Source organism: Beta vulgaris, chromosome 5 (assembly GCF_026745355.1).
Source record: "Beta vulgaris subsp. vulgaris cultivar EL10 chromosome 5, EL10.2, whole genome shotgun sequence".
Lineage (NCBI taxonomy): Eukaryota > Viridiplantae > Streptophyta > Magnoliopsida > Caryophyllales > Amaranthaceae > Beta > Beta vulgaris.
In genome coordinates, this window is record NC_079206.1 from 37594534 (window position 1) to 37606322 (window position 11789).

At 37.0% G+C, this 11789-nt stretch overlaps 1 protein-coding gene across 1 annotated transcript; it reads left to right on the forward strand.

Annotated features, from left to right (window-relative positions):
* The first annotated feature begins 1317 nt into the window (after window positions 1-1317).
* On the forward strand, window positions 1318-1994 carry LOC104893700 (uncharacterized). The gene is made up of 2 exons (XM_010679835.1): window positions 1318-1341; window positions 1452-1994. The coding sequence occupies exons 1-2, from the start codon at window positions 1318-1320 to the stop codon at window positions 1992-1994; spliced, it is 567 nt and encodes a 188-aa protein (XP_010678137.1).
* Window positions 1995-11789: the final 9795 nt, after the last annotated feature.

An 11789-nucleotide genomic window follows, 5' to 3' on the forward strand; every position in this document is an offset into this window, starting at 1 on the left:
AATGATATTATTTTTGAGTGCTTCCACCTGTAAGAGTTAGCTAACATTTGCAGCTTTTCGTAGCAACAAGAATTTTTGGATTTGGTTTTGGTTTTGGTTTTGGTTTTGGTTATGTTTCGAGAGAGATATGGTATTCACAAAATGGGTGTGTTGTTGGAGTGATATCTGGCGAGGTGTAGCAAGAGGTGTCCCTGAATTTTCCCCCTAATCAGCCCCGTGGCCATGCTTTGGGACGATCCAATTATGTCCAAGGGTGAGTATAGTTGTTGTGTGAGGATGGGCATGAAGGAACCTCAACATTATACTAACTTTTTCAGGTATTGAATGGTATGAGAACTTATTATTTAAGGTGGAATAATATAGTCTAGAAACATAAATCCTAATGAAAACAAGCAACAGTTTAATTTTGCATCTAAAGGTAAAATGGTATGATTCATAAGACATAAACATGATTCCACTTCTTGTAATTCAATGAAAACCCTAATCAAAACTCTTGTGATGTTTACGAATCAATCTATTCATGTATATTAATAAAGGTTTCATGATGGTTATCACATCAAGCCTTTTCTTGTGAAATTTGTGGTGGTCGGACCAAGCTAGTTCTTATTGTGGAGGGTCTATGGACCATGTTATATGGGTGGATTCTAGATGTGAGGGAAATCCTAACTTCAACAACCAAGGAAGATGGAATAACAATGTAAGTGGTGGATGAAAGAACCCTCAACCACCCCAACCTTACAAAGCCTCAAATAGACCACCCGGATTCCATAAACCCCAACAAGCATTCACACAACCACGCCTTAGAGCTCCCTTTGAACCAAACCAACCCAAATATTTTTCCCTAGAATCCACTCTCCAACTCTTCCTAGCCCCGACAAACAAAAACCAATGCTGATAATGTTAGGACGTTTAGAGAGATAAACACCTCCCTCCAACAGATGAATAAACACAACAAGATGATTGAGACACAAGTTGCTCAAGTGGCTCAACAAGTGCGAAACAACTCCTATAGTTCTTCAACCCAACTTCCTAGCCTACCAATCATTCGAGAAAAAGATAAAGCTATCACTTTGAGATCAAGGGCTCACTATGAGGGTCCTAAGACGCCTACACATGATGATGCTAGTCCCTCTAAGAAGAGCGATGATGTTGATAGTAGAATGGATAAAGAGATTGAAAATGTCATTATGGATTAAATTCATGAGAATGGGACTCTTATAGTTGTTGAGCTTGAAAAGTAAAGTAAAGAGTCTCCTCCGATGAAGAGCTACACCCCTTCGGTTCCATATCCTCAAAGGTTAGTAAAGAAGCACTTCAATGGCATATTTCAAGTTCCTTGAGGTAATGAAGGCTTTGCAAGTTCACATTCCCATTTCTCCAAGCTATGGCTCGAATGTCCACTTATGTCAAGTTTCTAAAGGAACTTCTTTCTAACAAATTCAAACTTGAAGAAAGTTCCACTATTGCTCTTACCGCCAAAAGATAGTGCGGTCCTCCGAAACAAGCTCATCAGAAAGCTTGAAGATTTGGGGTCCTTCTCCATACCCTTGAGAATCGGAGATTTGAAGCCAAAGAGAGCATTGGCCGATCTTAGGGTTAGTGTGAGCGTGGTGCCCCTCTCCATTGCAAAGAAGCTCAACTTTGAGCTTAAATCAACAAGAAGGGTGATACAACTAGTGGACCGCTCGGTTAAGGTGCACGTTGGAGAACTGGAGGATGTTCCGGTGCAACTTGGGAGGGTATACATCCCTTGCGACTTTGTAGTGATGGAAATGGAAGAAGACTCTCAAGTCCCTCTTATTTTGGGAAGGTCATTCTTGAAAATGGTTGGAGTGCTAGTTGACATGAAGAGGGGTGTTTTGACATTGAAGGTTGGGGATGAAAAGATGGAGTTCGCTTTCAACAAGAGCATGAAGGCTCCAATCATGGAGGAAGTACATCGGATCGATACTCTTGCGCATAATGTATTGAAGAGCATGAAGGGATTTGGTTGAAGCAAGAGATCTACTTAAGGATGTATTACTAGGAGAAGATCAAGAGCAAGAAAGTGAAGCTTAGCATCTCAAAAAGGCAATGGACAAAGCACCAATTTACCTACCTACCCGTTCATGTTTTGTGATCTTAGAAGCTTCATTGGAAAAAGATGAGAGGACTATGCCTCTTCCTACATGTGAGTTAAAACCCCTCCACCCTTCTTTGAAATATGTTTTTCTGGAGATAATGAGACTTACCCCGTGATTGTCAATTCTACACTCAATTGTCCTTATCTTGACAAACTTCTTTGTGTTAAAAACAACGTCGAAGTGTCATTGGGTATACAATTGATCATCTCAAGGGTCTAAGTTCCACATTGTGTATGCATCTATTTCATTTGGATGATGGTCAAGTTTGCTCTATTGAACCTCAAAGAAGGCTAAATCCTAACATGAAGGAAGTGGTAAAAAAGAAAGTTTTAAAACTCATTGAGTCGGGGATAGTCTACCATATCTCGGAGAGTAGGTGGGTTAGCCCTGTTTAAGTTGTCCCAAAAAAGGAAGGAATGACCGTCATCAAAAATAACAAAGGTGAGCTTATCTCCAAAAGATTGGTCACAAGGTTGCTCATGTGCATTGATTATCGTAAGTTGAATAAGGCCACCCGGAAAGATCATTTTCCCCTCCCTTTTATTGATCAAATGCTTGAAAGGTTGGCGAGTCACACCCATTTTTGCATTTTGGATGGTTATTCGGGCTTCTTTCAAATCCACATTCACCCCCATCACCACGAGAAGACTACATTCACATGTGCATTTGCCACCTTTGCTTAGATGCCATTTGGATTTTGCAATGCTCCTTCTACTTTCCAAAGGAGCATGACCACCATTTTTCCGGACATGCTTTAATCAACCATAGAAGTGTTCCTGGATGACTTCTCCATGGTAGGTTCTTCTTTTGATATTTGTCTCTCCAACCTTCAAGAGGTTTTGGAGAGATGTGAAAAGATGAACCTCGTTCTTAATTGGGAAAAATGTCATTTTATGGTTGAATGGCATAGTCTTTGGTCATAGGTACTCTTAAAAAGGGATTGAGGTGGATAGGGCTAAAATTGAGGTTCTTGAGAAATTGCCTCCCCCAACTTCGGTGAAGGGAGTGAAATCTTTTCTTGTGCATGCGAGCTTTTCTTGTTTTGTTGATAAGATCTTGTTTCCTAATCGTTGTTTCCCCCTTTTTTTTCTCCTCCATGGTTATGGTGATGAAGTTGTTTCAAGTTTTATTTTGCTTTATTTTCATAAAGAGTGAGTAATTTTCTACTAGGGAAAGGGATGTAACCTTGATTTAATCTTCGATTCCTAAATCTAAGGTAGGGGTTAACTTTTGGGGTTGAACTTGTTGATCAAACTTGCTTGATTTGGTTTTTTGGGTGCTTGATTACCGCTTAGCTTGCATATTTGAAATTCCTAGTGAAGGATTGAGAGATGAAGGTAGGAATAAACAAAGTTTGGTTGCTAAAATAGAATTTCCATGAAAATAGGCATTATCTAGTTTAGGGAAGCTTGATTAATCATGTTGTGCTTGATTTGGCTAGATTGATTGCTCATGCCATGACAATAGGTCATGAGTAACTAATCAATCTCCTCAAATTAGCTCGAGAGAGTAATTAGAGTTTTCGTGTGCGTGATTTCTCCCTTATGATCTCCCAATTGTTTCCCCATGATTTTGATGATTGGATTGTTGGATTGAATGTCGGGGAATCCCCTATTTCTTTTACCCTTATTTTATCTCTTTACTTGCCTTGTTGATTTAATTTGCTGATAACCTTGTTTATTCACACTTTAGAATCATTGTTAAACCTTCATAAAAACCCAAAAATTAATTTAGCTCATTGTAATTGGCTAATTAACCCTTAATTAACCCTACTTACTTGCTTGTGGATTCGACCATATACTTATCCTATCTTGGAGAGTTTAGGTTATATTTGGCGAGTATACAACGAGCCATCATGCACTCTCGGTGTGACGCGCAGGTTCTGTTTTCCTATAAATAGGCCTTGATTTGCCGAATCAAAGACATGGTTTTCCATAAAACTTTCACACGCTTTAAAACTTTAAATACACTCGTGCTTTCAACTTACGAAATCTCACATACTTCCACATACTTTATAAACATAACAAACACAATAAAACACACATACGTTCGTACTTTAATTGATCTTTTAGCTTCATGATTGCTCCTCTTGAAGGTCGTTATGCTCTCAAACCTAAGCCGCATAGGTATACTCTTGAGGGTCCTTGAATAATTCCTTTTATTTTATATATTAAAGTTACTATTGATTTCTTTCCATGATGTAGATAATCAACAAATAAACGCTCTTTGTATATTCTAACCTTTTTTATATTATTTAATTATTTTTATTGTATCCATGATATTATGATTGCCATGTTATGCATATTTTTCATCACCACGCATGTTATTACTGTTCTTCAAGACCTTAGAAACCGTTCCAACTAAATCAGATAATATGAACAACCTGTTAGGAACCTTGTAATACTAATTTCTTAATAACATATCACTAAAAAAAATAGTCTTTTATGTGTTTCATGAACCGACCTAGACTAATCTTTCTTAGGGTGCTTAAAAATATTATGCGGTGGTTCTTCTGCATTAAAATTGTTATGATCGATAATTAGTAGATCCCAACAATGGGTGAATGTGGTTCATGACTATGTTCATACCCTCACCACGAAGTCAATTTTTAGTTCATTGACCATCTATGGAGTCAAGAAGGAGAAATCTACAATAGATAAGTCCCTAATTCCCTACAGTTTCCCAACTGTCCAATTAGGTTAATGCGTTTTCCTCTAAACACTTGTTTGTGACTTTGAAAATATATTTTGATAAAACCTTACAAAGGGGTTGTCAAAAACGAGCTCACACTAAGCAGCCGAAATAAATCACGCCTACATTACTCAACTTGCCATTTTAGGAGTAACTTAGATGAGAAAATGGAGGCTTTATTACGTGCTTAATTAACTAATAAAAAGCAAATAAACACACACCCAAACAGTTGAGCTAGATATAATCTTCAAGCTTGTTTCACGTCCTAACTCTTCATAGCAGCAACTTCAATGGGCTTTTAGTCATTAACCTAATTAACGCAAACAACAAATCCGAGATTACAACTAACACTGAAACACCACTTGCCACCTTGTATTGTAAGATGACCCAAATCCAATAATTTAAAAGATCATCTAATTTTGATATCTTGAGTCGCTATGATGCGCATGTATCATTAATAATACAAATGAAACTCAAGATGATTATATTAGTTGATCTATTTAATTATTGAATTTGGACCATCTTACAATTCAAAGTTGTAGAGTAGTGTTTTAGTGTTAGATTTGGTGATTGTTCGATTCATATGGATGATTCATGGATTCGGTTGGTAAAGAAGCTCCTTAGCATTTTAATTAAGTGTCATCATTAGTTAAAATGTTAGTTAAAGTAGTTGATTTATTTTTGTTATGTTTCAATAAAGTCCGAAAATATCTGGCTGATTTTGGTGATTGTGAGTCTAGTTGTCATGGCTTGTATTTTAGGAAAGTTTCTTTTAATCATGAGTGGTAAGTGGCGTGCAATGGGGAGCCTTAATATCATGTAGTTTTGATGCATTTAAGGAAAGATTTGCACATCTTTCCTCAAGCTAGTTTTTCCTTAAGTTCTAGCTAGTAACTAAGCTTTAATTAGGAGGAAACTTTCCTTAACTTTGTCTAAGTCAGTTGTGGCTTATAGTTTTCTTGGAGAGTAAGTTATAAATGATACAAGTCTAGACTCATTAAGAGCTAGACTAGGAGAGTGAGTTTATGCACTATAATTGTGTTGAGTTTATGATTATGATGGCCTTGCATCTTCATTACTCGTTACTAAAGATTACAAGCTCCTCAATCTGGTTGGGGCGAGTATTCATGGAGTTCTATAAAGTCTGGTTGTTCATGTTTCATTAGAGTCCATTCTTAGTTTGGTCTCTTAGTTCGATTTTCCTTCTTATTATTAGGATGATGAATAAGTTAGTTTGCTTTTGTTATTCATGGATTTTTAGTTTAATTTATTTAATCAATTAATTCATTTCCTAGCTTAAGATGAAATGAGACACATTGAGTATAAGTATCTAAGTAATGGACCCAAGATAATGCTGCTGATTATACGAGTGAAGAACGTGCAAAGTGGGGCTTGTTTCAATTTATATGGATCGTGTGAAATGGCAGCCAAGCATTCTGAACAACTTCCTTGAATATAGAAAGCTTGGACATGCATTATGGAGCATCTCTTACTCTTCAAATTGGCGAGCAGACAAAGCTGTAAGTGGCGCCTTGAAAATAGGAGGCTTAGTTACTTAGTTGCCCTCTTTGTGGCTGTTAGTTTCAACGTGTGTTAGTGCCGTTGTTAGAGGCCTGATTACATGTATTTTCTTGCTTTATTTTAATTAACAAAATTATTTGTAATAGTTTAAGTTGTAACTATAAAAGGACGTGAAATGAATGAGAAAAACAACTTGAATTTCATGAATAAAACCCGTGAGTTTTATAACTTCTCTTCATTTTGTTTCTTGGATTAGAAACGTGTGAATTTGCCTATACTAGCTTAATTTAGAAAAAAAATATTGATATTAGGAACCTTTAGCTAATTAAAGTGGTGTACCTTATCTTTGTTTAGTTAGATATTGCTCAAGCTTGTATTCACTCCATAGGAGTCATAGCTTGTAAGTATCCATCAACCTTCATGACCTTGTATGTTTCGTTTAATAACCAAGCATACAACGTCTTGGTATCAAAGATGCACTTAATCCTAGCCTAAGCACACCTCAAACACACGCCTAAACACACCCACCACAACCATGACTGATCCTAAAACACCCTTGGAGAATTGGAGTGAAGTCCTTCAGACTTTAGAGGATGAAAGAAGGGAGTCTAATGCTTGAATGGACTTGTTGAAAAATCAAGTTAGACAACTCTCGTTGAGATTGAGAGTCAATTGAGGAGATCATGATTCAAATGCTGAAAGTGAAACCACTTTGTTCAACTTTGAACAAAGAGGTGCGTTCCAAAGAGGATTCCAAAACCATGGAAACTCTAATGATATCAAGGTTGATATCCCTGACTATGATGGCAAGTAAGATGTTGATGGATTCATTGAATGGCTTAGAATTATGGAACGTGTGTTTGATTATAAACAAGTTTTGGAAGAGAAGAGAGTTAAGTTAGTTGCCTTAAAGCTAAGCAAATAGTGTATGCACCAAGAGGGAAAGGATGGGAAAGGAGAAGGTAAGAACATGGGAAAAAAAGAGGAAATTCCTCAAACAAAAGTTTCTACCTACGTACTATGTCCAAGAGAAATTTGCTAAGTTCCATCATTTTCAACAAGGGACTTGTAGTGTGGAAGATTAAAACCGTGAATTTGAAGCTTTTCTCATGAAGTGTGATGTGTTGGAGGATGAACAACAAACATTAGTTTGTTTCCTTGGAGGTTTAGACCCCCAAATTGCTAATGTTATTGAGCTTCATGCTTATTCCACCTTAGAGGAGCTAGTTTTGTTAGCCCATAAGGTAGGACGCCAACAAAAGGCCAAAGGCAAGGGTAAATGAGATGTCTCACGTACCTTTACCAGGACCACTCCCTACACTAGCCCAACCACAATACCACAAAAATCTAGCCAATCCACTGTTTATCTCCTAAACCAACTCAAAAATCGAAACTAATCCTATTCTAGGAAAGGCACCAAGGATATGTTATAAGTGCCAAGGGTTGGGACACATTGCATATGAGTGTCCTAATAAGAAGGTGATAAGCCTTGCTGAATATGAAGTTTAGAGAATGAAGTTGTCGAACAAGAAGAGGAGGAGGAGTATGGAGAAGAGTATGCTTGGTGGTGAGATGTAACCTTAGTGGTTTACCTCTCCAGAGGATTAACTACAAAGGGAAGCTATATTTCATGCACGATGCATCATTGGAGGAAAGGTATGTCCATTAATTATAGATGGTGGAAGTTGCACAAATGTTGCCTCTCAGACCCTTGTAAGTAACTGAATTTAACTACTACCCCTCACATTATGTAATTCAATGGCTCAACCAAGGAAAAGGATTACATGTAACCTCACGTGTTTTGTTTTCCTTTAGTAGAGAGAAAACTTATGAGGAGGAATTATGGTGTGATGTGATTCCAATGGATGCTTGTCATGTGCTCCTTGGAAGGTCGTGGATGTTTGATAGGAGAGTGAACCACGATGGCTACAAAAACACCTACTCTTTCACAATGAACCAAAAGAAAACCACCATCACCCCTCTCATTCATAAACTATCCGAAAAACAACACCACCAAACCAAGAAAACCAAATCCATCACAACCTTAATGAAATCAGAGCATCAAGAGTACACTTCTTTCATGGAGTTTATTTTGAGTTGCCTTGATGATACCCCTACACCACAAGAAGCAAACCATCCTTTACTCACCCCTTTGTTGGATCAATATGCTCACGTCTTTCCCTCTCAAATACCACATGGCCTACCCCCAAAGTGTGACATACAATACAATATAGACCTTGTTCCCTTAGCTAGTCTACCTAACAAACTAGACTCTAGGACCAACCCTAAGGAAACCAAGGAGATTAGGAGGCAAGTGGATGAATTGTTGTCAAAAAGGATGATTAAATAATCATTAAGACCTCGCGTTGTACCTGCATTACTTGTGCCATAGAAGAATGGAGAGTGGCGCATGTGTGTTGATAGTAGGGTCATTAAAAAAATCACCATTAAGTATCGTTTTCCTATCCCTAGGCTTAATGATCTATTGGATGATCTACATGGCTCTAAAGTCTTCTCTAAGATAAACCTAATGAGTATCATAATATCCGGATCTATGAAGGATATGAATGGAGAACAGCCTTCAAGACAAAATCCTTTGCCTATTCACAAGAAGTTTAGTCAAGAAGCTAATGAACGAGCCAAGGAGATAAAGATGCTGCATGAATTAGTTCGAGAAAGGATAATCAAAGCCAATGAGAAACTCAAGCTATGCATGGACACGAAGAAGAAAGACGTGCAATTCAAACAAGGAAATTTAGTTTGGATTCATTTGCGCGAAGAACGTTTTCTTTCAAGGCGTTCAAAGATAAGTCAGAGTGATGGTCCATTCAAAGTGCTTGAGAATGTGAACAATAAATCCTATAAGATTGAACTTCCTGGAGATTATGGAGTATCCCAGCATTCAATGTAAGTGATCTTAGTCCTTTCTGTGAAGATGAGGGTCCAATTTCAAGTTTGAGGTCAAACTTCTCTCAACAAGATGAGAATGATGGTGTGGCATCTTCATTACTTATTTCTAAGGATTACAAGTTCCTCAATTTGGTTAGGGAAAGTATTTGTGGAGCTCTATTAAGTTCGGTTGTTCATGTTCCATTAGAGTTCATTGTTAGTTTGGTCTATTAGTTTGATTTTCCTTCTTGATATTAGGATGATGAATAAGTAAATTTTATTTTGTTATTAATGGATTGTTAGTTTGATTTATGTAACCAGTTAGTTCATTTTCTAGCTTAAGATGTAATAGAGACACATTAATTATAAGTAGCTAAGTAATAAAGCCAAGATAGGACTGCAGATTGTATGAGTGAAGAACATGCAAAGTGGGGATTGTTCCACTTAGTATGGATCGTGTGAAATGATAGCCAAGAATCCTCAACAACTTCCTTAATTGGATATAGGAACCTTATGGAGCAGCTCTTACTCTTCAAATTGGCAAGCAAACAAAGCTGGAAGTGGCGCCTCGAAAATAGAAGGCCTAGTTGCCCTCTTTGTTGTTGTTAGTTTAAACGTGTGTTAGTGCCATTGTTAGAGTCTTAATTACATGTATTTTATTACTTTATTTTTATTAGCAAAATCAGTTGTAGTAGTTTAAGTTGTAACTATAAAGGGACATGAAATGAATGAGAAAAACAACTTGATTTTATGACCAAAAACCGTGAGTTTTATAACTTGTCTTTATTTCGTTTCTTGGATTAGAAACGTGTGAATTCGTGTATGCTAGCTTAATTTAGCAAATTAAGTGGTGATCCTTTAGCTAATCAAAGTGGTGTGGCTTACTTTTGTTTAGTTAGAGATTGCTTAAGCTTGGTTTCACTGCATAGGAGCCATAGCTTGTAACTATCCATCAACCTTCATAACCTTATATGTTTCATTTGATAAATAAGCATACAACAAATTATTTCATGAACCTTAATTCATCCATTAACTTGATTTTCAGAAGTGTTGATCTTGTTAGTGTTTAAAAAACTTAATTTCAAGAGTAGTTTGAGCGTGTTTAAGATTTTTCATAGTTGAATGATTAGGAGTGATCATTTGACAAAGAGATAGTTTCTTGTTATTGTTCGAACCAGTTGAAGTAATTGCATCCAAGGGACGTTTCTCTTGGATTGTTAGCTACTTTAGCTAGGCATTCATATCAAATGTTATATGGACCTGGTCCACACAAGTCTTACTCCACAAATTGAAACTGTGTTCTATTGCTTCTCCATAAAAAGAAAAACCATAAGGACTCATGAACTAGTCTTTTTTCCTACCTCCCTTAGTTATTGAAATTATACCGCGTGAATAGATACTAGAAAAATGAAGGTCTTTCTAGCATAGATATATGGTCCCATTTTAACTTATAACATGTAATAAAATTGGAATAACACGAACATTTTAGGACATTCAGAATCATCTCAAGCATTTATATAGGAACATAAATGAATGATTGCCATATTATAAAAGGTAGAGTCGGTAAGGAAAACCTTCTCCCTTAAGTTTTCTCTCTCTTTATCTCTATCTCTCTCTGGTTTTATCTATGAAACCTTAACACCGGAGCCCCGCCTCCTTATTTGGGCTCGCTGGTGGCCAGCCTGAGCAGCCTCTTCTCGCTAAGGGCAACTGGTGAGCCATAGTCTAGCGATAGGTTAGTAGGTTAGTTACAAAAGGAGAGAATATTACACGTAAACTTCAGAGAGGTGCCAACATTGGCTTATTTTTGGTGGGAGAAGAGATGAGGAAGATGAAGATGGAGAAGGGAGAGAAAAAATTAACAACACTGAAATGTAAAGTCATATCAGCCAAAAGTGCAGATAACATGTTGTGAGTCGAGTCTCTTAGTGGGTTTGAGTATCTCCAGTTTGGTGTATATTTCTGGATCTTCCCGAAACGCCACTGCCGATAATTTGTCGATAAAAGGTAAAGTTTAGGGTTATGGTTTCTATTTTAGGACCGAGAACACTAAATTTAGGTGGAGTTTTAAGCTCCTTACAACCTTTTCCGTTGGCTATTGTGGTCAATTTTTCAAGTTTCCTTGAACTATGTTTTCTATTTTATAACTAGTCCTCATTTTTCTTGTTCTTTTGTCTATGTTTTATGTTCCAACATTTCTGTGTTATCATTTGTTTAGTTATAACTAGTCCTCAATTTCCTTGTTCTTTTGTCTATGTTCATGTTCGAACGTTTTTAAGTATTAGAAATAATGAGAATGTAATACAAAGAGCCAGCTTTCCTAGCTTTCCTACGGCAAGGAAAGATCTAAGACACCCTCTATGCAAGTTTCGACCTCCACATCTTTTGAATTTCAACCTCATGAGTAGAAACTCAAGACACCCTCTATGCAAGGTCTGAAGTCACAAAAGGAAGTGACTTCTAGAATCCCAAGATGATTTTATCTTTTCAAGGACATTGAGATCTATAATCTTATGAAAAAATAGATGCACAAGTTGGAATATGACAATCTATTTTTGAACATCG